The following is a 25712-nucleotide window of genomic DNA, read 5'->3' on the forward strand; positions in this document are numbered from 1 at the left end:
ACGAGAGAGGAGAAAGAGAAAAATAACGACAGAAATTCCATTCTCACGGATGATTCGCCAAATTTTTTCCTACGATTATATATTTGGCTCAGCTTTTATATATTCTCGTTATGTAAACGGATTCCGGTCGATGCATGTTTCTCGCAGAGGTGGAAAAGAGATATGATTATAACACTATAGGGTGTCAAATTAGTTAAACGGTTATTTCCATGGCTCGGGAATCCGGGGAAACACGCGAGCTTTTACCGGAAACTGGGGAAAACGTGGGCGTCAAACTGCTGGTGTTTAATCCTTTTAGAAATGAATTACATCTAGCGGTGAAATGTTTCGTTTTTTTTTTAATGTATTTCGATTCCGTATCTTTCAACTCAAGATATCTGATTTTTTTTCAAAATGTTCCTAAACCTGTATGAAAAGTCATACGCATATCCTCTACGGTTTACAGATTTTTTAAAAATCTTTTTCATGCCAATTCAGTCTATTCTAAAAATATCAATATTATTTTTTTCAGACAAAAAAAAAAAAAAAAATTAACTCTAAATAGACCATAAAATTAGAAATGTGAACGAAAATTACACGTGTGTTTTTTTCCGATTAGAAAACATACCGCAATGAAAAGACAATTTTGAATACATTTATTTATTTTCAGATAGTTATTGGAACTGTTGAGAAAACTTATCCCGTGAGAAACAAAAAAAAATAAAAAATAAAAAATAAAAAAATTCGCGAGTCAAACTTTTGTTACGAATTTGTTAAACGTATGTCCACTATAATGCATAACCGTTTTTGAAGAGTTAAAGAGTCCTCGAGGCGTCGCGTCGGCCAGGATGGAACACCAAAGACTCCAGCGTTTAATTGGAATATGATTAATGTCGCTTATTAAAGTAACTTTCGCATTAGCCACGGCTGTCTCGTTACAACGCATTATATATTACGCGGTATAAACCAGCCGGGAATCGCCTATAGAACCTGACGCGTGTTACAGATAAAGAAGGTACGCCCGGAGTTTCGTGAAAGAAGTTTGAGTCGCGGTGGTTAACGTCACGCAATTATTAAAATTTGCACCGTTGCATTCTATACAACGAAAATATTTATACACATATACGCATAATACGTATATATGATCGCAATGCGCGGCTGCTTTTATTCAAATTACACATATTCACACTTAACTGTATAATTTTCTTTCATGTCTGATATTTTGTTTCACGATGTCCTTATTGTTATAAATTTTACGTTGGATTCAAATCGTGTGTGGCCTTGTGTGAATTCTACGGGCGGTGATTTTTTGCCATGAAAAATACAGGAATTATCGTGAAAATTACTTGAATGAATATTTTTAAAATTGTCGAACAATAGGTATAATAATTATTGCCGCGTATGTTTTTTTTTTTCTTTCATTACGATAAAGTGTAATCATCTTAGACATAATAAATTCAGTCTTTGCTGACAACGTGGTTCATCACGTGTGTGAAGATTTAATTTTAGATTACCGAAGATCTTTTTTTTGATCTCGATCAGTGCCTGATGTGTAAGATTGCATTAATTTGCGAATATAACCGCTCACCTGTCAGTTATTTCTGTTAGACAGATCCAATTTACTGCAAAAATTAGCACATTCGTGATTTACAATCGATTTAAAAACTGTGAGAACATTGAAATGGGTTGTTTAGTGAAGAAGAAAAACATTTACTGCAGAAATAATGTCGGAAGTGAGTTTTTTCATTATCTTTACTCATGTTATATTACACCGGTCAACACGAGTTTCGATTCTGGGTTCTAGATGTGAAATTTTGATTTCTTGTTCGTAACTAATAAATGAAAAAGTAGTTTTATCGTATAAAGTTTGCTTTTTGTAGAAACCAGAACGATATTTTGGATGTTAAGAAAAATTACCTATTCTCTCAATCATTTATTATGAATAACGACTAAACAAACTTTAGTTTTGCATTTAAATCATTTTTATTCAAAAATAATCACTAATTATAAACTACAGATGTAAAAGAATTGATAGACAAAGTTTAAAAATGAATATTTCTCGTACCTCTTGTATTTTCGTACGGACTTTCTCGTATCAAATCCCAAACTTCATCACTCATTCTCTCATTATACTGCCTGTGATAACGTTAATAACTATAAAGTCCGTCACATCTTGGTGAATACGTTTCTCTCTTTCTTCCAAATCGTCACCCATATTAGCTATCAACCAAAAACTTCAAGACTTATTTATCAACATAAAAAAGACAAAAAAAAAAATAACCTTATAAGTAATAAATAAAGGTTTCGGTTATTATTCGAAGTATAGAATCGAAATTTATTGATTTAGAGAATAAAACATTTTTTTTGTCGATCTGTGTTATTTGGTAACTATTGTAATAATTTGATGCTGCTGCAACAAAAAGATGAAAAAAAAAAGAAATGCAGCGAACTAAACAGACAGATTTAACAAAAAAAATGTTATAATAACCCAAAAATGTGGTACTGTCGACTAGAATCATACTAAATAGTTACTTACTGTAACTACATTTTTTAGCGATTTCGTCAGCGGGCGTTATTCTAACTTATTCTAACGCTACCAAAGTAATTAACTGTAACAAATGAAATTCTTCTCAGCGGCAAGTTTTCTTCCGTGCACACGCAGCATTAGAATAAATGCAAGAATTACCAGAGGCGGTCGCCAAAGAGGATTTATCTCCATCGGACTTCGTTTGCACGTTAACAACTTTGACAACACGATCCGTTTCGGTCCCTGTATTATAATGCGTGTATAAACGATCGTTCAAAACTCGGTATTTTCATATTGCTCATTATACGCATGCGGCGTTGTAAAATATATACACATGCATATACATGTATGTATATAGATGTATGTAAATACGAAAGTCTTATGGAAGCAGCTGTCGCAAGGAATCGTATCAACTCCACGGCATGCATAGCTTTGAATTATAATTATACGCGCATCTAGAAATATATTATTATTCTCAGTCGAAAATACTCTCACAGGCACACGAGTCCGAGTCTCTTGTATTTTACACACGAATCTGCGTGCATGTATGTTGTAAAGTTGAAATCCCAACCGAGTTATACCGATAATATACCCACGTCGTCGTGATTTTCTCCGAGTCACGCAAAGCGAATTCCTCGGGCGTGCTACGTCGGCCCTTGCATGGCATCCGGCTCACCGCTTAACCCGCTGAAACGTACACCAATCATCGTCTCATATCCACCTGTTAGCAGGTCCCGTATTATGTGTCAGCCATAGCGACACTCGCCGTGGACCGCGAATCGAGAATTCGTTGTTGCAGGTCTGTTGAATGCGTACGATCACGCCGAGGCGTGGAGAGAGTCAATTTTTCTTTTGCCGAAAAGGCCGAGGAACGAAAAATAATTGGCTCTTATTTTTTTCGCTATTTAAACCGAACGACAATCGAGTTGTGCGAAGACAGTGAATTTCTTACACAACTGAAACGTAATGTCAGCGAAATTATATTACTCGTATCAAAAGTTCAGCAATTATTATCTTATGTTCGATTTTTCTTTTAGTTTTTTGACGACAGAAAAAAAATATACAACCTGATTATGCTGTACAATTTCTCTGCTTTGTATCGCTGCGTACGAAGATTTGAATTTTTTTTTTTTTCTTTTCATTTCATTTCGTGCAAAGATTCGCTCGAATTTTATTCACAGCAGTCTGAAGAATCGTCGATATTTTTTTTTCTTATCACGAGAATTTCTTACACGGAAGGCCGAAGCCTCGTTTCGTTTCGATCTTGACTCGCGATGATCGTTGATATTTGATTCAAGTACACGCGCGCAAGTCACTGTCCTCGAATGGCATTCAGTTGAACGAAAATTCAGTGGAAGTCTCTTCGTTGTACCGTGCACACCGCATTTTCTCATGTATATCGTGTTACCTTTTTTTTTCTCTCGTTTTTTCTTCTCGTTTTGTTACATTTTATTTCAAGTATAACTTTTTCCTACGTGTTCAAACTCTCCATTAAATTTCTTCCTTCTGTAGGTGGGTATTTCATTTAGGTTAACTTTGAAAAACATAAATGTAATAACATTCTCAGTATTGTTGTAAATAGTTTCGGAAGTAACACGAGCTCAATTCCTTCGTTTATATCGATAATGATCAGGTGATATTGACGAGGTTACAGAGTATTGGCGAGTACAGTCTTTTCTGAAACAAGGGCTTGTCCTGTATTTAGCATAAGTTCAAATTCATAAGCCGGAATTCTATTCCGACAGAGTTGTTCCCTCGTTAAGGATTTTCGTTTTTACTTGTACGAGATATGAAAATTGAAAGAGAAAAGGAAATTGGAAGCACCGTCAAGAGAAGAGACGAAGTCTCAAATCCGCTGCGGAGTCTGGCGGAGGCCGCGATCAGGAGGGCGAAGGGAAGGGAAGGGAGGAAGGGGGCAGATCGGCCGCAAAAGAGGCAAGGCTGACGAACGAGGATGGAGAGATGTGGAAAAAGTAAGGGAGAGAAGAAGAGGGAGAAGAAGAAGAAGACGAAGAAGAAGAAGAAGAAGAATAAAAGGAGGAGGAGGTGAAGGAGGAGAAGGAGGAAAGAAAAAGATAGGCGGATCAGAACGAGGTGGAATGATACGGACGGAGTGAGGAGAGAGAAGGAGAGAGGGATAGAAATCCTGCAGGGCAGAGATACTTGGTGTGGCTTACAGGAGGTTAACGCACGATTATGTGATCATCGGACGATGCATGCGTTCTTTTTACCATCCCAGAGAACTAGTTTACACCGCGAACCGAACCGGGCGACGCGCCTCGACACGGTGTCGACAGCCGATCCGATTTTGATCATTGAAATTCAGGTCTAGGTTCCATGCCGGAAGTACTTCTTCCCGTAATTACGTCGAAGTTCGATCCTGAAAAGAACGATGATCGACGGAATTCGGATCCTCCCCTGCCATGATAATTGGGGGCACGGCGTTGAAGTTCCGAAAACGAAAGTTGAAATAAAGAAATCAAACTTTGAAGAAACAACGTTTCCGATGGTCGGAAACCCGACGGATCAAAGTTTCCGAAATTCAAGATTCCAAAAATTCAAGTTACGAAAAGAACAAAGATTCCCGAAATGTAACGTTTCGATAGAATGAAATTCCAAAAATTAAAATATACTCAGACAGCGTAGTTCACTCAACGTTTACTCTTACGTTAAGTTCACTCTAATTTTTAAACTTTCTCATTTTCGCACTTTTGGAACTTTGAAGCGTCGGGCTTCGGATCATTCGAAACTTTGATGTTTCGTCAAAGTTTGATTCCTTTGCTTCAAGTTTAGCCTCGAAATAATTCGGAATTTGGCGCTTTTGAAACTTTTCAAATTCGCAATTTCAAGCCCACCCCAATAATCGCATTACCGGAAGCGTAGAGATTTGTCAACGGTATCGATCCCGTTGCCGTTGATACCGATACCCCGTGGATATACGTTGTACTCGGTGTCTGAGCGTTACATTACGCAGACAATACATACACACAACGTATATAACCCAGATAGCTTTTATTATATTCCCGTTTCGATTTCACGGAGTTTTGAAATGGCCGCGGTTTAATCGGCGCGTAATTTGAGCGTAATAATGTCTCGGAGAACGACGTTGAGGCCGGGATACGCCGGATAGTCCCCCTGGTTCCCCGTTGAGAGACGGCAAGAACCACCCAAGAAGCGAACGGTTCGATAACTTCGCGGACGGGCTGTGAACGCGAGAAAACCAAACGCTGCGCCTTGTCTGCGATATCTAATACCGGAAAGTTCGCCGGCGTTCATTTCTGCGAATCGTCGTTCTGTCGGATCAATTTTTCTCCTTCGACTAAATACCGGCAAACACAAATTGCCGGCACGACGAGGCTCCCTGGTTTTTCATCTTCTTCTTACGTCTCGTTACATCGAAAGATCGTTAAAAATTTCCCATAGAACATTGCCGCTCGCTTGAGTTTTCGAAAAATCGATCGTTACTCTCGTAAGACTGAATTTGAAGCATCGGTACACTGAGAAAGATTTCATTTGTTACAGTAACTAGAAAAATTGAGTAAAACAGGTATCGTTAAAAAAACTGTTTGAATATCGTTGGAATTAGGAATAAACGAGGTACGCCTGACCATTTGGCGCTATCGTCGATCTTTTTTTGGTGATCGCAACGCAAAATCAGTTTGTGAGGTTTACTCTACTTTTTTAGCTAAGCGAGGCTTTAACGTCAATTTATCGTTGCACAAGCAATAAATTTTCGCAACAGTGATCGTAATGAGAAAGATGAGTAACGGATATTAGACTCTCCAGTAACAGCTAGAAAACTAATTCTCATTTTCTACTTAGAAGTATATTTTTCGATTCTGATAAAAAATGAAAATAGTTGAGGACCGACCGGTAAGCGCAACTAAAAATTTCTCTTAGTATAGTATATCAGCATCATTTTATGAAAAAGAAGCTGCTCGTGAGAAGAAAGAAGGAAAACGGATGCCATCGGTGTGAATCAGAAGCTGGTACAAAGTGCCTGGAGGAGGTGGAAGAGCGCCTCCAGGTTCCTCGGTTATACGATGCCGGGGCAATAGGAACAATCGTAATACACGCCCGGTTTAAGAGCGGTAGCTCGTCGAGACTCCTCTTAGGCTACATAGTTTATATTACAGACTGGACGCTGGAGCTGTATAATGTCGTACAAGTTATCCAGAGAATTTACACCACCTGGTACACAACGCGAGCCGTGCACCAAGGATACGTACTCGGTAGCCGAATGCTTATGAAGCTATAATCGGCTCGTTGGAAAGGCCGTGCTGGTGCAGGCGGCTTCGTAAAGCGTTGGTTTGAAAATGAGCATTGGACCTATCGCCGGGCACCCGAATGGCTCAATTAGATGAATTGTGTGTCCGTATAGATGAGTTTTTAGATAGGCCCAGGCATTGTGAGCGTCGTATAACGGACGAATTGTCGGAGATAAGAAAATTTGACGGAAGAAGAAGATCGAGGAGAAAAATAAGCCGAGGTGAGATGCGGTGAATGATATCGGAACCGTGCAGGCTGCAGTCTTTGGAAACCTCTTACGCGGTTCGAATTGATCGTAATTCAATAAGACGAGGAGAACAGTCTTCGCAACAATGCTTTAATTATTGAGCTGGATGACGGTGTGTAAGTGGAACGTGCACAGCTTACTTCCTTTACGCGATTCGTTCCGTCGGATTTTACTCGGTTCTATTTTGCTTGCATCTTTTATTTGTTTCCATTTTTTATTTATTTTTTTTTTTTCTTATCCTTCGTCGACCAAGGATCGATCGCCGCGGCGCTACGGGATCTACGATCCTGTATCGTAGTTTTCATCCTGGCATCCAGATCTTGAGTCACCGTCCGATCAACCTCCGGGACAACCGCAGCCGTGAAATTACAACTTAGTCACGACGAGGAGAGGTCAACTAGCCGCGGACGAAATTCCTACGTCTTACAGTGCCATTGTGCCTCTCGGCTAGTACGTGATCCACAATTCTCCCAAACATCGTGTGTTGTATCAAACCAATAGCGTCTTCGGATGATGGTTAAATTATAGTCGTCTGTAATCCACCGAGTTTGAATATGATTTGTGAGCATACGCGCGTATCTGTTACTCCATGGACGAACCCTTGCATATCTTGATATCTTATCGACGCATACTCGACGTAAGGAAGATACTCGGAGAGGAAAACTCGTGCCGTTAATTGCCGATCGGGTTGCGCGTCGTACGTAAATATCGGTAGGTGGTTATGTGCCGATGGTTATACATATATCTACTGGGTGGAAGATATTTCAACACCACGGCAAGTGGTTTACGTGTAGGTACCTTGTATATAAGGTCCGAGAAATGAATCGGTTCAATAATTCGATATGTTGAAAGAAGTATCTTAACTATCAATCGCTCGGCATTAGTTCTTTCGGTTATTGCGCTCTATTTTATTTTCCGTATCTCGTTGTTGTTGTTGTTGTTATTTTTTCATCCAGCCTCGTTCGTTACTACATACACACACGTACCTACGTATCGTACACGCGAGCATTCGCTGCTTCCACCTCTCGGAAGCCGTTGGATGGCCGGCATGGCTTGGCCTGGCCTACGCGATCGAAAACGGGAAGGTGAACGGAACGTAACGTAACGTAACGTTTACCACCCGGCTTCGCCTTGCGATCTGATCTAGCATCTTTCAAACGCTGCTACAACGGCCGCCGGTATAAATCTCGCGTCTTTCGTCTCCGGCTCGTTCAATTTACAACAATTACAAAGCACAATACTCTGGGACGTGTAACGCGGCTCGCCACTTGTCTGTGAGAATAGCTTATACATCCATCCGCTCCTGCTGGCCGCAGCAGCTCATGCTCGTAGAAGGTATAATACACGCTTACAACGCGTTACAGGGATCAAATTAAAACGATATCGTTTCTACGATTTTTATCGAATTTCCTCGGTATTTTGCCACCCAAGTGTGCGGAACTCATCCACGAACCTCGCGCGATGCGATACATATATCCGATGTGTACCTAAACGGAGTAGGAAAAATGGTATTTATCCACTTTGTTTTTATTGCCAGTTTGTCCGAGGATGCAACGGCTACTCTACCTCTTCGGCGGTAGGTAGAGGGCTCACAATGAGTATAACCATTACCATTACCTCCGCCATTATGTACGCAGTACTTTCTTATACACACCCGTTGCACCGACGTTAAGCCTCGACGCCCAGCATGGGGTATATGCGCGAGTATAAGCATCGTGCCTAAGATCCGAACCCGCGGCTCGCCCGGATCGTTATTATAACATCCGATGTATCTCCCATTGTGCCCCTATTGGGTAACAGCAATTATCGATTCTTGTCGCTTAATGCGATTAATCGAACCGATTCAGGAGCGATCGTGACTACCAATCCTCCCCTGCTGCTGCCGCCGCGCACTGCTTCTCACATTTCAGTTCAACTATCCGATGCTGTACGAGCGCCATGCCCGTTGGATCGCGTCTTCGTTTCGAAACTTGGCTTCCAAAAGCCAGAGAGTCAGAGTCCGCGTAAATTAACATTGGAACAATGCCAGTTGTAGTTTTGGCGTTTGTTCGCACATTCGAAGCTCTCGTCACAGTTGCAGCAGGGATGAGCACCGTGGTCCAGGGTGTCGGGAACAGTTCCAAATCGGCTGAAGACCGACCGTTACATCTAAGGTCCTCGGTCAAAGCTCCAAACGTTACCAACATTCGCGCTTTGATCGCTCGAAACGACGTACCTACCTGCAGTTGACACTTCTGAAGTTGACGTGTCCGAATAACTTCTGACATACGTTGAAGTATCCGGGAACCAGACCATTCGAAACGACGATATTCGATGTAACGGTCCGCAGCCTGAACTCTGCATCAGGCAATTCGGAATTTCGACGAGCACTAATGGCGAGCAATGTAGGTACTCGCGCAGAGAAACTGCGAACACGGATCGAACGGGATTCTCCAGGGCGTGCGGGTAATGAATTCGCGTGATCACTGAATAATTCGCTCGAGAATCATGCTTCGCCTCCGGCCTCAACGCCGAGGCATGAGTACGAGATCAGGTGACCACGCACGCCTAACTCGTCACGACGAGGTCCACGGACGTTTAGAGCGATTCCCGCCGGCTGGAAAATTGTCAATAATTGCTACAGTCTTGGAGGATATCATGCGCCAGCAGAGTGTTGCAGCACTAGCTGCAGCATCTCCGCCAAGCGACGATTTAATAGCTCAGGTACTGCCCGCGTATGTCCGCCGAGTCGAGTTGAGGCGTGACATTATCGACAACCGAAGATGATAAAGCGTGTCTGGTGACACCGTCGTGCGTTTCTTACGTGTTCCTGTCAGCCGTAACCTTTTCGCACACGTTCGTACTACTCGTGGAAATTGAAATCAGATCCGCGGATACGTAACGGAGGTTCAAAAGTCGAATACCGCGTGGGTCTGCAACAGGGTCATAACAGGCGAGTAAGACTGCACTCGAGGACGACGCGAATCTTGGAAGACTCGATGGAGTCCGTCCTCGGTATAATCGCAGCTAGGATGAAGTTGAGTGAGAAATAAAATAGATGACATATTTCGAATGTCGTGGAAGCGCGGACGAGTGGACACGTCTGTACCCGTTTCCGGGATAAGTTTTAGATACTGTTTAGCGTCGCGTCGCATCAAACACGGTCGGAATAGTTGACGTACCTGGGACCGAGGTACGCGTGTAGCTGCTTACGAGGACGAGGGACAGGGACGTTGGAATTGCTGTACCGTACGATCACACATATCGGCATAGCTCCGTTAAGTATATAAGTGCGGCATCTGACGTCCGTTGGTGATCGATCACTCTTGTTATTTATTATACGTCTCCCGCAACCGCTTCAAATATCTGTAATATGTTCACCACTCGTACGGTATAAGAGGTCGCGTGCACCTCGATCTCTGCTCACTGGTCTAACTCTGCACGACATTCGGTAGGTACATCTCGGAGTCCGTGTCTATGATCTGGTCCGTACGGCTGCTGAATCAATAACGTGTCTTACAATCGGAGAAACAGTTGGTTCTATTTTTTATTATTATTTTTAAAAGGACCGACGAATAAACCAATTGTCATTCACCTTGTGAGATCTGGCAACAGACATTAGATCAGAGAAAGGTTTTCTCCGAGTAGATTGTAATTTATATTTCATTCTTCGCTTTACTGAAATTGTCACAACTGTATTTAAAAAAAAAAAAAAAGAACGGTCAGACTTGTTGAATCTTCCGATTGTTACACAATTAGTCTATTAATTTTCGTTCTGCATTCAAAACCACGTTAACATCAGTCATGGTGAAAGCTTTGACCGAGGAGTCAAGCCGTAATTCATTTGAAACCTAGCGGTGCTTCACTTTATTGTTAGTGAAATACGCGGTAACACGTACACGCGTAAGCGTGGCAATCGTCGAGCAGGAATCAGCCGAATGACCATTTCGATACACCGATTATATTATCGGATCGGCAGGGTCTTAACCGGTCATTTAGTGGTGTTTTAACCTCGGTAAACACGACTCCTTAAACCCGTACGGAACAGCCGTTTATTACTCGGTCGGAATTTATTAGTTTAGGTGAGGCAGGCGCGGCCATCGAGGTTGAAGCGAAGCGGTATCGTTTCGAGCCCTCCCGCGTTTAATCGATCTCTGATATTCCGTTTCGTCAGGCATACACGTACATCGTATCGCAGTGTGTATTGGCATAGTTGTACAGGCATATACAGGTATACAGACGGGCGCGTACAGCCGTAGAGATACGTAACGGCGTGGGTGGGTGGATGGGTGGGTACGTTTCGTGGTCGACATTCGCTCCGCGAGCTACGGAGAGCGGCTGCTCCAGCTTCATTCCGCACCGCCATTCCACGTCTTCTCTCCGAGCGGCCGGAGCGTGGTTTTTTTCGTTCGCCCCCTCCCGCGTGAGAATTTTTTGTCAATTTTTTTTTTTTTGTTTTTTTTTTATTGTTAGTTTTTTTTTTCTTCTCTTTTATCAACCTTTGTTTTTTATCTCTCTTACCGCCGCTATTTCTCTCTCCCGGTTCTTATGTCTATAAACGCGCGGCGCTCCGCTGGTCACGGATCTTCCGATCCGGTGATCTATTACAGGATCCCAGCGTCATCCGAGTCTAGTTTGAAAAGCAATCAGAATATCTGTCCTCGATTCTCTCCGCCTTGAAAATCCACGCATCGGTTAATTAACCGTGCGGTTTATTCCCCGTCCCTCCGTCGTTCACCCTTCCCAGAATGTACGCGATACGCTTTTCTATCCGTTGCCCAATCTACACGCGGTCCATTACCTGCACGGCACACGCGTGTCTTGAGAATTTAAAAATCGACCAACTCTTCAGGCCGAAATTATATTACACTGAGAGAATTTTTTAATTCCGGTTACCCGCTCAGTCTGTGATTATTTTCATTTTTCTACCACAATCGAAAAATGCAGTTCTAGGTAGAAAATGAAAATTAGTTTTCTAGCGTGCCTCGTTTTTCGTAATTCCAACAATGTTTAAACAGTTTCTTTAACGATACCTGTTTTACTCAATTTTTCTAGTTACTGTAACAAATGAAATTTTTCTCAGCGTACATCTATCGACGACTCGAGTCGCTGACGGCCTGGTGGGATTATTTTTCTCCGACTAAAGCACGATTGGGAAGTGTGCGCCGGTAGAAACTCGCAAAAAGTCTATGTACGGAATCGAGGCGTGCAGGGCGCGCTGCAGTTATAAACGTATAAATTACCGCCAAACTAATTATGCAAAGTATCTATTAACCGCGCATAGCTGCTCGTTTTCCGGCACTGTTGATTTTTCTTTCTTTTTTTTTTTTTTCTCCGACGACGATATTATACGCCGCGGTGCAGCGGGCAGTAAAATAGGACCGAGTACGTAATACATATACATATATATATATAGATATATATAAGGTCGTTACGAATGCAGGGTACATAGAGGTTGCGGTCTACTAATAGCGTGTAATTAACCAGGGGTATACATTAGTAATATAATATAATTTAAATACTGCGCACACACCATTGCCCCCTCAAATTGGAAACTCGTTGCAACTCGTTGTGGGAAACAATTCAAACAGTTCTCGCACTCTCCTGTAAAGGATTCACGGATACATTTTATACGAGGGTATCGATATGACGTCGAGCTTTCGTCTGTGCACGTGTAACGTTCGTTTTCAGCCTGCAGTCGTACACTGAGAAAAATTTCATTTGTTACAGTGACTAGAAAAATTGAGTAAAACATGTATCGTTAAAAAAACTGTTTGAATATTGTTGGGATTACGAAAAACGAGGCACGCAACCATTTTCCGCTATCGTCGATCCCTTTTTGGTAATCGCAACGCAAAATCAGTTTGCGAGGTTTACTCTACTTTTTTAGTTAAACGAGGCTTTCACGTCAATTTATCGTTGCACGAGCGTTAAATTTTCCCAACAGTTGCGAGAAAATATAGCAACAGCGATCGTAATGAGAAAGAATAGTAACGGATAATAGACTTTCCGGTAACAGCTATAAAACTAATTTTCATTTTCTACCTCGAACCATATTTTTCTATTGTGGTAAAAAATGAAAATAGTTGAGGACTGAGCGGTAACCGGAAATAAAAATTTCTCTCAGTGTACATAAGACTGGTTGCACGGCTATTGCTGCCGACTGTGAAACGTTCGTATCACGCAGGCATAATGCACCTATCACATTTCGTATTACACTGTACTCCGAATCACCGTATAATCCCGCTAATGCACAACAACACATTATGCAACCAGCTAACGCCTAGGCAAGGTAGCAGTTTTGATGTTTAGTTACGCCAGCTAGGATACCGCGTGTGTAGCGTGTATGTACATAAAGAGAAGGAACGTTATTACAAGAGAATGAAATTGCCGCGATAACCGACGAGGAAGAAAATATGTGCCAAATGACGATCGAAGGCAATCAAGCTTTCGCAAGCCTTTCCGATGGCTATTCTTTCGTAGGAATAATTACCGATCTCGAATAGAAAAATTTGTGAAAATTTCGGATATATGTTCAGAGTCGACAAAGCCTTGGGAGTTTTTAAGGAGACGCGTGCAGTGAATTACCGTTCGTCCGTGATCGTCGTGCATACCAGATTGTTCAACAACTCGGTTTTGTTAGACTTGGGAAAAATGGTACTATCGGATCTAATCTGAGTATTCAGCTCATGCAGCGCCGATTTACGACCCAGTGCAGTGTACACATTGTTGCCGAGTCGCGTACCGTGAATTTCACATGCCCCGATCAGCGGTGGGATGCATGAATGCGTTCGCGTTGCCCGGAGCAAGGATCCGAGGCAGTAAAAGCTCGGGATAGAAAAGTCGGACTTTGTTAACGTTCCCCCTGACGTATGCACCCGTGATTTGTGCACCGGCAGGCTTCCGATCGCAGTTTCCACGCTCCTCGACAGTCTCACTTGCACAGCGGAATCTTTGCGCGGTTTTGGTCTTGCACCTTGTTGCTGGCAAGGTACTCCAAGTTCTCGAAGCTCGGAGCCGCCCGTTCAGGGAGGCAGCCGAGGATCTCGAGGAGGTAGGTAAATGAACTGGTTAGCGGTTGGGCAGCCGAGGCCCTGGCAAGGTCACGACCTGGACGTCGCCGCCAGCCGCCAGCAACAAGAGCCAAGAGTCTGGCCTCTGTTCTCCGTTCCTCGAGCGAGTCCAACCCAACCCAACCCAACCGATCCGTGCACCACTACCACCGTCTCTCGCCCAGCTGATTCTAGTTTCTTTTTCCTCGATTCTAGGGATCTTTAACCCTGATCTTTTTCATCCCAAAACAGACGTGAACGGCCATCAAAATTCGATGCAGCAAAAATTGCTACCCTTGTTCTTCTTTTCATATACATTCTCAAAAATATTCAAACATCGAAAGAGAAAGAAAAAAAAAAAAAAAATGTTACTCAACTATCTGCATACATGTAGAGGTAGTACGGAGTGCCGTTGGAGCTTGGTACTGTACAGTTTTGTTTTATGTATATGTGCAACAAATATATACATATATATATTTGTAAATGTATATATATATACATATATGTAAAATGTATACGTATACCGTTTCGACCGTACTCTTTAATTTTTTTTTAATCGTTTTTCGTACTTTTTTTTTCTCCATTTTTCTCTATTACTCGTAATTCTAGCGAACCTTCTTACGCTCGTACCGTACAACGTTTTTACTCTTATAGATGTATACGTATGTATGGTTGGTTGGTGCTCTTCCGTGAATCGTTACCATCACCAATCGATCTATATAGTCGCGTAGAGCGCGACTAGAATAGCCGTAGGCTACCGAGCCGGGAAGTCATGTATATATATACATATATTTTTATTTTTTTAATTGTTTTTTAATCGTATCAGAGAAGAACCAGCCTCATATTCTTCCGTTCAGATATGCTCATTGGTTTCGCGTGGTATTTGAATTTTAAAGATTTGTCCCGTATGGGTGAAATAAAACTTATTCTTTGCAGTATCTTACACATCCGTATATAATATGAACTTATAGATGTACTTGGATGAAGTTATACATGTATACACGGTGTTGCACACTTGGTGAAGATAAAAAAAAAAAAAAAGAAAATGGTAGCATGAAATTCTTGGGTAGAAATCCGTAAGACGGAGGTTGCGCGAGGCAAACGCAGCGTCATGGTAAGAGGGTGAACGATCTCTTTGCCCGAACAGCTGACCTGTTTTTCCCTTCTATTCTTTTTAGGGATTTCATTTCTTTCGGTTTTTGTTTTCATTTTTCTTCTTTTCTTTCTTTCTTTTCGGTATCAAGTTTTTGCCGTTTCACAAATTTCTTCATGGATTTCAATTTTCTAAACCTCGAGAATTTTAATGAGCGTTTCATTTGCATTAATTTGAGTGTGTGTGTGTATGTGTGTGTAATTGAGCTATGGGGAAATCAAATCGAGTCGTGGCATAAGCGGTAGCTGCAAAACTCGCTTTATATTATACACCACTAGCTTATATAGTGACAGCTAATTAACTATTAGTTCCCCTGAATAGGCACACCCGAGATGTATATTCTGACGAACAAGTCGACTCTGACTTGTAGTTTTTAACGTTTGACATATACGTTAAGGTTAGTGTGTCATCCAACGCGACGTGGACATATTTAGATACCCACTGCCGCCTCGATATTATTATACGCCGGCATGTGTGTGTATTATACAGACATATCGAAATTTCAACGGCTCCGAAGTTCACGCCGCGTTATGTTGTACAACACTGCTCGAGAGTATTCCTATATTATACCCTATATATATATATACACGTCGTGTCGATTGCAAAATGTTGCAAAATGTCGTTTTTTTGCTTATCTCTCGCATACGTAAAATCCAAGAAGCGTGAGATTGCAAAACTTGCCTTTAACTATCACGCGTTAGCTGCACCAGCGTAAAATTCAGCTTAAAAAAACAATCCGCCTGCTTAATTTTTCTAACACCTCTATAATCGAAGCGGAAGAAAACTTGGGGAAAAATATCAGGACTCACCGTAGTTTCAGGAGTTTTAGTCAAGTTCCCGATGAAGTAGCCGCGAAGCTTAAGATCTCGCCTGTTCGCGCGTCGATGTCACTTCTCGACTATATTATAGAGAGAGTCATGTTGATATCACCTGCACCACGCAACGAGTCACACTTTTGTTACTTTCGATTGGCATGCGGACATTTTTATTTACCTAGATGTATATTCTTCTCGTAACAAAAAAAAAAAATATATACATCGGAGTATAAATGTCGCTACGTTTATTTTAGACGTGATTTTCTTCCTTTTTTTTTGTGTTTTCTTTTAAACAATTAATTTGCAACGTGCTCGGTTGGAATTATTGTTCACTGCACGTTAGTTCGTAACTATATCAAGTTGTCATTGTACAGAATCGTTGTTGACGAAGCATCACGAATCTTTGAAAGTATGCGCGTAAACACAACCTCACAACAATCTCCGCGGACGAAAACTAAGACGAGTTAAAAATTTACAATTCTTCCCGTGATGAAAAATTGCGCAAAAAAAGCAGCCGTCCGTGTACAAGAGTTCTCTATTATTATGTAGGATTATATTCAGGCGAATCTATCCGCATCTAGATATTCACTGATCATACTAAAAGTGATAATACCATGCCACGATAACATTGTCACATTGTCACATCCGATGCGATGATTCGAGGCTGGAGTCCCTCTGCCGAGAATTTGTTGACGAAAGAAAACAAAAAAAAAAAAAAAAAAAAAAAACGAACCAAAAACGAAAAAAAGTAAATTCTAACGAACCGCAAACAACACTGCGTCAACGAATCGAAATTGTCGGAGCTTAGTGACGACGCTCCGAATGCGAATCCGCGCCGATACGCCGAACCGATTTTCCTTGAGGCTTACGGCGCGATAACGAGGCTCGCTGGCTCGATCCTTTCCGCGTGCTGGAGGACCGGGATTATAAGAGCGAATGCACGCGGTCGTCCACCTCCTCCCCTCGCTCCTCTCCTCCTCGTGATCGGCGAGAGGGGTCACCTTGCGCGATGATCCTCCTCGAAGAAGCATCAGCGAGCGACTGAAGGTCTGCTCGAGTTCCCTTCCCGATCCGGGGGACGCCGCTCTGTTCAGGCCACACCGCCGTTCCTCTTCCTCTCCGATCCACTCCCGTGTAGATCGAGCAGCTGCGGACTCGCGGACGTAGAACCGCGCCGTTCGGCTATCGACGCACCGAGACCACGACGATCCGAGTACCGCAAGACCGGAGCACCCCGAACGCGAGGCGCTTTTCCACCGAGGTCAAAGGTGCCGGGATGACGAGGAACCGCGCTTTGCGAAGGGCGCGAGTCCTCTGACGACATCGCACTGACCGACTTCGTAGAGGAAGCTTCTCTCCCAGCATCCCCGGTCCGTCATCTCCTACCATTTTTACTCCTGTGCAGACGAAACTTGCCGAGGATACCGCAGGGCGATCCTGCCCACCTTTACTCGCCGATTGCTCTGCAACGCCACAGGACAAACGCGTATGTACGATGGAGAAAGGGGAACCAGAGGGGAGCGGACTCTGAGTGAGATAAAGAGAGAGAGAGAGAGAGAGAGAGAGAGGGAGAGGAGGGGAACGGATCCCCCCCTCGAACTTCGCTCAACTCTCCGATGGTCCAACCCGTTGGGTTGGCGCGAGAGCAATCCGCGAGCCAATCAGCCCGCTGGCCCAGCTCTAACGTTCGATCTAACGCTCTCTTCGCAAGCCGGGATTGCCCGTCTCTCTTTGCCTAGGCAGGTATTCGACGTGGAAAAGGAGGCGGAGGAGGTGGGGCATTCGCGACTCTAGGTCTACGAGGCTTGTCAAACTCCAAGTCCACCTTCTTTACTCTCTGACTCCCATGCACATCCGTGGGGCAAGAGCGATGCTCGTCCACCGTTTTCGTTGGGTCGAACCTACTGTTCAAGATCAACGAAAACGCTGCAGGCTCTGTCCTTTACCCGATCGATCAGTCAAGCATCATACTCGCGGAATGAAGCGGAATGGGCGATTGATCAGTTTAAGGCTGTTGGTATATGTTCGAAAACGAGCAGAGATAATCGATTTTGTAACAGCTCGGTAAACACTGGAGACAGCTACCTGCACCATTTCCATAAAGACCGACGTACCAATTTACGAAGCATGATGTCTAGATTGAATCACTTGTGCATAGGAACGTAAAATGAGCGATAAGTTGAAAACTTGGAGATTACTTTCTTGCATAGATTCTACAACTCGTGTGCAAACTTTCACAAGCCTGATATGAAAATGTGAAGGATAAACCATTGATATTCAAACGTTTCGCAGTGCCATAACGATAATGTATCACGAAATATCACGATGGAGAAATTTAACGAGTTAGCTGATCTCATGGTCGGCTGATGGCAGTCTGAAGATTCGGAGAAAGACTTGTGAAAAGTGATGAAAATAAGAGAAACGAAGAAACGAATCTTACGTAACGGTAAGATCGCCCTGCAGTACGGAGACACTCGCTGGCGTGCTTGGCTTCCGGGAATCGAGCAGTATTCTCAGAGTGGTTGTGGCACACGCCCGGCGAAGCAACGCGGGCCCTTGGCGATTTATTAATCGCTTTCAACGCAGAGTAGTGGACTCCTCCCGGTGAGGCAAGTATATAAATCTCTCAGTCATCTTCGGTAGCCTGGAGTCGTGGGCCGCGGCATTCGCCTCCTTCACCTCCTCATCCTCATCCTTCTCATCTTGACGAGTTAATTTTTTCTCCTTTTATCATCTCGCTCGAAGATATATACGTTCAGTACCCACCAACAACGTCGCAGGAATTTAATATTGGCAGTCAATCACCGTGCAATTTCAACCTTTCCGATTGGCAGTGATCCGTACCGTCGAGATCGAACGAAAGGATGTAACCCGATAGTGCTCCCTAACCTGTTCCTTTGTTTTCGCTGGATTTTCCTACCCGTAGATCAGGATCGATGGATCCGGCGTTCATAAGTCCCTGCAACTTGACTTTGGGTATACGAGCTCCCGAGCGGGCAGCCTCGGACAGATGTGGCTGGACCCTCTTCTTGGAAACAAACTAATTATCGAGGTACATCGTGTACGACAGAGCATTCGTGTGGCAGATGGTTCGTAATGTTACCATTGAACGGATATCACGCCACGCTACTAATCGCAGTCCGAAGTACCCAATCCCACAGTCTTCGGGATCCTCACCTCGAATACTCGAGTGGAAAACCGCGGGTATCCGAAAATTTAGAACCTCTTGTACGCGTGCAAGTCCTGCGTTTGGTAGGACGTAGTTGGACCTGTGGAGGACTAATTTTAAATTGAAAAGAGAAGCTTTTTTACATCTAAACTTGCCCGATATTTCCGTTTCTTCCACGTTTAGGTTCAAAATAGGACATCTTTGAAACCTCTACAGGTCCTTTACCATTGAACGTACAATTTCAGCCGTTGAATATTTAGATCAATACTTCCGAAAATTGAATACCTACTTAAAAAAATATTCATTACTACGACAACAACTAATTTTATTCAAATTCATTTTTCATACTCTGATAATTATCAATTGTGCTGTTTACTTTTTCGGGTGGTTGAAAATCTTAGGTTTGGGGTATTCTTTATTATTTTGGTAACAGGCAACTATTTGAATTATTATACCTTCGCAACCTTGACGCCTTATCGGATCTAATCATTCCGAGTAAATAGAATAATATAATCACCAATCCGGACACTACCGCAATACGTTTTGAGGACCTCAAGACATTAAACAGGCTCTCATATCAGAGGAGTATCACATAGAGTACCGGAATAGGTTATAATAGGACGTTAAGGTCCACAAGGGCCCAATTGTGAAAAACATAGCTCTTTCAAGGTTCTGAATAGATCGTGAGGACCAAAAAGTACTAGATAACGCACTGTTTGGTACCTGTAGGCTTGCGGTACGGTCTAAATTTCTACTCGGGCCGTGTCCTTGCTAAAATCTCACGACTCGGATTCTAACAGTGGACAAGTTGGGCAACGGATTGATCCCTATAACTCGAGATACGCCGCGGTGAACCAACGCGTAACAAAAATACGCCGTCAGACGCAAGAGAGCATAACAAGTTCGATTGCACACGAGGAACTCATCTCAATGTCAAAGGGGGCCCGATGATACCTCGGAGTCGGTGGAGTTTACACGGGAAGATCGATGTTTTTAATTTGTACGATGTTTCGCAAGGAACGAAAGCGGAAATTCAACCCTCGTCCTTATGCTCGTGACGGTTCCCGACGGTTTCGTTTTACTGCTGATTGCTTGTTCCGATATTTGAAAATGTCAGCGCAGTGCCGCATGAGAAATTTCACCGCACACGCGAGGCGAGCCTGTGTGTGAAAAAAAAAAAAAGAGAAAAACCGACGGACTTGTGCGCCCGTTATCGATTTTGTATCGACACGGAATTATGCTAATTACTCGTTTCCATCTATAACTTCTTGGGCCCGATGATATTAATTACAAGCAGTTACGCCCGCCCTCGCTTACACTGTACCAACCTACCTTGCCTTGCTGCCTGCGTGCCTACCTCGATACATGCCAGTTTCGAATACTTCTCAGCTCGTTCCCTCCCCCCTTACGCGTAAGATTATTATTATTATTATTAAATCGAGTTCGAGTTTCGAGGAGTCCGTTACTCTGTAACGCAAAAAGATCAAAAAGCACGCGGGTCTAGGAACATCGCTGCAAGCGTTGGACTTCGGAGGATGCGATATTGCGCTACGGGCGTCTCGACGATTCAGATCGCTTCCAGTAGATAAAATATTACTCGTCATGTCTTTAACGGGAATATTCGATTTTCCGTCCCCGAAACGGATTGCAATCAGCGCTAAGGAGGTACCACAACTGTAACCACACTCACCGAACCTCCATCGAAACTTACTTCCGTCGAATTCTAGAAAAATTGTCTGACTGGGCTTGGAAGAGAAGAGAAGGAAGACGCTTTACCCCCTGTGTAGATCGCCCAACCCTTCCTGCGACCCCTGCGAGCCTGACCTACTGGACTGCAGGTGATGCTGTGTCTTAATGGACCGAGTACCGCGTCTCCGGGTGTGTTGGTTTGTCGAAGAGTGCCGGAGTTGCCGGGGGGGGAAATCTGTGTGCGTGCAGTGTGATGTCATCTGCTGACCGGTCCAGTGGCCGGTAGCACCGTGGGAAGATGCCACCGGTTAGAATGAACAAATGATGTCCGCGGACCGAGCGCTTGAACGAGACCGTACTTCGGGACAGTATTTTCACGGGGCGACTTTACGGTGGGCGAGATGTCGGTGATTGGCGCCTTCGAGAATCGGTCGTATTTACCAAAAAACTTCCCGTTCGCATATGATCGCGAGTAGGTATTGGAGACTGTTGCTGTCGGAAATCCATGCGAATACATTTTTTACTATCGAAAAGAAGCGGTAGGAAGATGAAGAAAAAGAAGAAGATGAAGAAGAAGAGCTTGAAGAAAAAACGGGACTGCTGACACCTTTTATGGAACGTGTCCGAGCGGAGCATTGATTGGGTAATTAATTACCGAGGCGAGGGAAAGAAGGAAGAAAAAGAATGTTGGTAAAACTGATAAAATATACACGAGTCAAGTGAATTAACTTTTCGTGTAATTTCTTGTTGGTGGTTCTTTTTTTTTTTTTTTCATCGTCGGACGACGCGCGATGAACGGTTGAATGCAATAAGCGCCGTTTATGCCCCGGTCTGGTACGATTTGAAGGAAAGAAGGTATTAGGTATACGTGCAAGATTAAAACGGACGGGGAACTAGTCTTGTAATTCCTGTTCAGTGGACACCCTGTATCGAATAATTATAGACGGTTACCCCTTCACCACCTTACGTCGTAAGAATTTATCCCCCTACCTGGAAAGAAATGTCCAAACCAGTTGGCCCCGTCGGTTTAAGGAGATTATTACGATCCGGGACAAAACATAGACAGTCTTGACCTCATCTTTGTTGGGGGTCTCCTATATTTTCGTTACCACCACCTATGGGAAAATCATCCTTGATGTCTCACAGTATAACCGATATATCGCTCTCTCGCCGCTTGCAGCTGTTGATATAGTCTCTCCTCCCTCCTAACTCCACCTCACGTTACATTTAACCTTCCCTTTTTTTTTTCTCCATCTCTCTTCTTATATAAATCTTAGCTTTATGCAAATACGTTCTTCCTGCAGCTTGGCTAATTTATATCTATATACCGAGGAGCGTGACCTCGAGGAGTTTGATAATCTCTTCTCGTTCGTCCGAGAGTAATGAAAAAAACGGCAGCGTAACCGAGACAGAAATTAGCCCGGGGTAGAAGTAAAAACAGCCACTTCAATTTGCGTTAACGGTAACAACTGTAGTACCAGCCGAGTCCATAAATTTTGTGTCATCAGCGGGACGGGAATGATTTTCTTGCCTACTTGCGTATTAACATAAGCTCGTCAATCTCTTGTGACATGGCAGTAAATCTGACGAAAAGTGAAAAAAAAGCCAGCGCGGTCGTCAGGGTTTGATATCCTGAAAAAATATTGGAATTCCATTTTCTAACTTGTAGCAAACGGTCAGAGATCGACGGGATCTTAACCTCGGGTCGAGATCATTCGGTGACGTCACTTGTCGTGGCTGGACACGAGGTCCGATATGATATACGGGGCAAAAAGAGGGTGTCTTTAATTTATGGGGTGAACGACGACCGCCAAGGTGCGACGCGCGCCGGTTTCTTACTGCAAGCTCGTCGAAGACCACCGCAATTTAATTTGCATAAAGCTAAGACCGAGAGCTTTGCCGTCTAGTCTCCGTGGCAGCTGAGCGCGTTTTTGATCCAATGAGAATCACGGACTCTATGCTTGTCTATTCTCCTATCATTTTTCGCAACTTGTTTTAGGTAAGGAAAAGGAACCGTCGAACAGATCTGCAAAGTAAACGATGCGTGGTCCTGCAGTGATCATACCCAGAAATACAGCACGTCACATTGAAATTTCACCAAACACGTTCGGGCTTCTGGACCCCCGCAGTTCGAGCATTTAAAGATTATTAAAGTAAGATGGGATTATGGGGGACGCGGAAACTGCGTCCAAGGATTAGGGTGAAACGTGGACCAGACTCGTTTTTGAGCCTCGCGGTTCTTTTCACGTCTTTAAAGTGTACACCGGCATCGATGTTCTAATATCACAAACGAACAAAATATGTCGCGTTTGATCAGCGCTGTCCTTGCAGGAAAGGCTGTGCGACAATTACTCAAGAAAGTGATTGAAATAGGAAAGACGGCGAGAATAAGATGAAAGAATTGTGGGGAATGTCACGTGACGGAAAGGTGACGCGGAACGTGACCAGCGGTTGTTAAATTCTGCAGGAATAAGGATGTGCAGGCTGGATCGACGGGAGCCTCCTGTCTTTAGTACCTAACACACTATGGTGGTGTGACGGGGTTAAACACCATAGGATTTACAATGTTCGGTGACCCCTGGACACTGCCCCCTTATTAAACTGGTTCCACGCGCTACCATGGAGGCTGTAGGTTATACATACCCGCCTATCTGTCCGAGTCTTACGTACTTCCGAAATTATTTATCACTCTATACCATATTTCTGCCATCTAGACGTAGCTGATACGTTTAAAACCGAAATTGCAGGATCTTCGAGTCAAATCGGGAAGAGAAAGCAGGTGACAAAAAAAGCGGTAGATCTTGTCCAAAATCAGAACCGTTGGAAGGTGTCGAAGGTACCAAGCGATCCTTGAAGTTACGACACACACTGAAAAAATGGCGATGTTGAAACTGCCCAAAATTGTCCGTAGGCTACGGTGAGATAATTTTTTGCGACCAATTCCAAGTTCGACGATATCGGATAATGGTAAATTGACATCGGTTACCGTTGGATCGACATCAAATTATACCCTCATTAATTTCACAGTGATTTCTTTTCACTTGTGAAAAATTTCATCCCCTAAACAGGGATGAATGTGAGAGAATGTGGATGAATTTCTTGCAAGAGCTGTGTTCTTGTGTGACATGGAGTAAAACGCTTCTACCTATTGAGGTTATGGAAAGAGAGAGAGACAAAGAGAGAACGCTGCAATATAGAAGAATGCAAGCCGTATGGCGATCCGGCACATTGGAAACTGGTTTCGGACCCCCAATGGACGTCCCCCTATTTTTAGCGAGAAACACTGCGCATTAATTTACGCTCTCGCTGACATGTCATTCCCTCTGCCCCTCGCCCCTCGTCAGTATTCCCGCAGGAGTCCTTTGGGGGTCCGTCATATACCGACCAGACAGGATCGCCGGATATTTGTTGTTCCGTTTCGGCGTGGCTGCGCGTCGAAAAATCGCGCGTTTTTCTCAAGCTCGCTTTCATGTCACATCACGCAAGAAAGCCGATCGTCTCTTTCCGCTCGCAGGCTTATCCCGCCGTTTGCTGCTGGCGCGAAAGCGTGGATGCAAGTAGCGGAACACTCGTGCCTACACCGCGAAAAATTTCATCTGTTATATTAACTAGAAAACTTCAGTAAAACAGGTATCGTTAAAGAAATTGTTTGAATTTCGTTGGAATTGCGAAAAACGAAGTACGCGTAACCATTTTGCGCTATTGTTGATCCTTAATTGGTAATTGCAACGCAGAATTAGTTTGTTCGGCTTACTTTAATTTGTTAGTTGAACAAGGCTTCAACGTCAATTTATCGTTGCACGAGCGTTAAATTTTATTTTAAATGATCGTAACGAGAAAGAATAGTAACGGATACTAGACTTTCCGGTAACGGCTATAAAGCTAATTTTCATTTTCTACCTAGAACTATATTTTCCGATTGTAGTAAAAAATGAAAATAGGTAAGGACCAAGCGGTATCCGGAAATAAAAATTCCTCTCAGTGTACACAGAATTCGCGCAACGGTCGCGATGCCAATTTGCGGTGGTTTGGGGCCCAACCGTCGCTTGGCCATAGGTAAAATCCAACATTTTATCGGGATCCTCGGTCCGCCCTTCGCCGTATCCTGCGGATTCACTCCGCAGGCTTTAGGGTTTCCTCAGCTGGGGGCCCCGTGATCTCCGGTAATTCGTATGCGTCGTTATGCACGCCTAGAAGAGAGCGGCGTTATGGGTATACCTACCGGCACAGCGTAACGCTGACCCGGTGAGGCGTCGCTCTTTTTTCGGCAACCCCCAGCGAACACCTGGCCGTCCAGGTCGCGGACGCTCGTGATGGATAGGACCAGGTTTGAGACCCGATTGTGCCAAGGGGGTGACCGTGACGGTCTCACCCTGGAGAACGGGACGAAGTCCTTTCCCGCGATTCTCCCTGCTCGCTGCGATCCTTTCGCTGAAACGCCTTCTCTATTTTTTCAGGAATCCACGCCGGTCTACGCATCTCGTGAGGATAAACCTAACCCCGTGAGAAGCTTTGCTCACCGGCATAAATACGACGGGCGAACGGTTCCGCCGACGCGGTTCTACGTCGATCGATTTATACCTCGAAGACGGGGTCACAACCTGGAAGTTGCGCATCACGCTCTCGTCTACGAACTTCCGAAGAAAACGTCAGGACGTATCCTCGACTTGCCTAACGACGTGAGATCAATTATCAATAATTATTCCGAACTTACGTCGCGTTTTTACGTTCTTCGACTTCTTTACAACGTCGTAATAATACCGCGAAACGATCGGACGCTGACTATCGAACGAGTTTAACGTCATTTTCAGCCTACTTTCGAACGCGCGATTT

At 43.7% G+C, this 25712-nt stretch overlaps 1 protein-coding gene and 1 long non-coding RNA gene across 2 annotated transcripts in view; one reads left to right on the top strand and one right to left on the bottom strand.

Annotated features, from left to right (window-relative positions):
• Window positions 1-16202, bottom strand: part of LOC124183203 — an 80486-nt gene extending 64284 nt beyond the window's left edge. The window contains exon 1 of the long non-coding RNA XR_006870942.1: window positions 16016-16202. This is a non-coding gene — a long non-coding RNA (uncharacterized LOC124183203). The remainder of the gene's footprint in view (window positions 1-16015) is intronic.
• LOC124183196 (protein cortex-like) overlaps window positions 1-25712 on the top strand; it is a 235715-nt gene that overhangs the window by 90323 nt on the left and 119680 nt on the right. Inside the window, exon 3 of the mRNA XM_046571360.1 lies at window positions 25337-25558. Coding sequence (XP_046427316.1) covers window positions 25337-25558 — 222 coding nt within the window. The remainder of the gene's footprint in view (window positions 1-25336; window positions 25559-25712) is intronic.

Source organism: Neodiprion fabricii, chromosome 5 (assembly GCF_021155785.1).
Source record: "Neodiprion fabricii isolate iyNeoFabr1 chromosome 5, iyNeoFabr1.1, whole genome shotgun sequence".
In the NCBI taxonomy this organism is placed as follows: domain Eukaryota; kingdom Metazoa; phylum Arthropoda; class Insecta; order Hymenoptera; family Diprionidae; genus Neodiprion; species Neodiprion fabricii.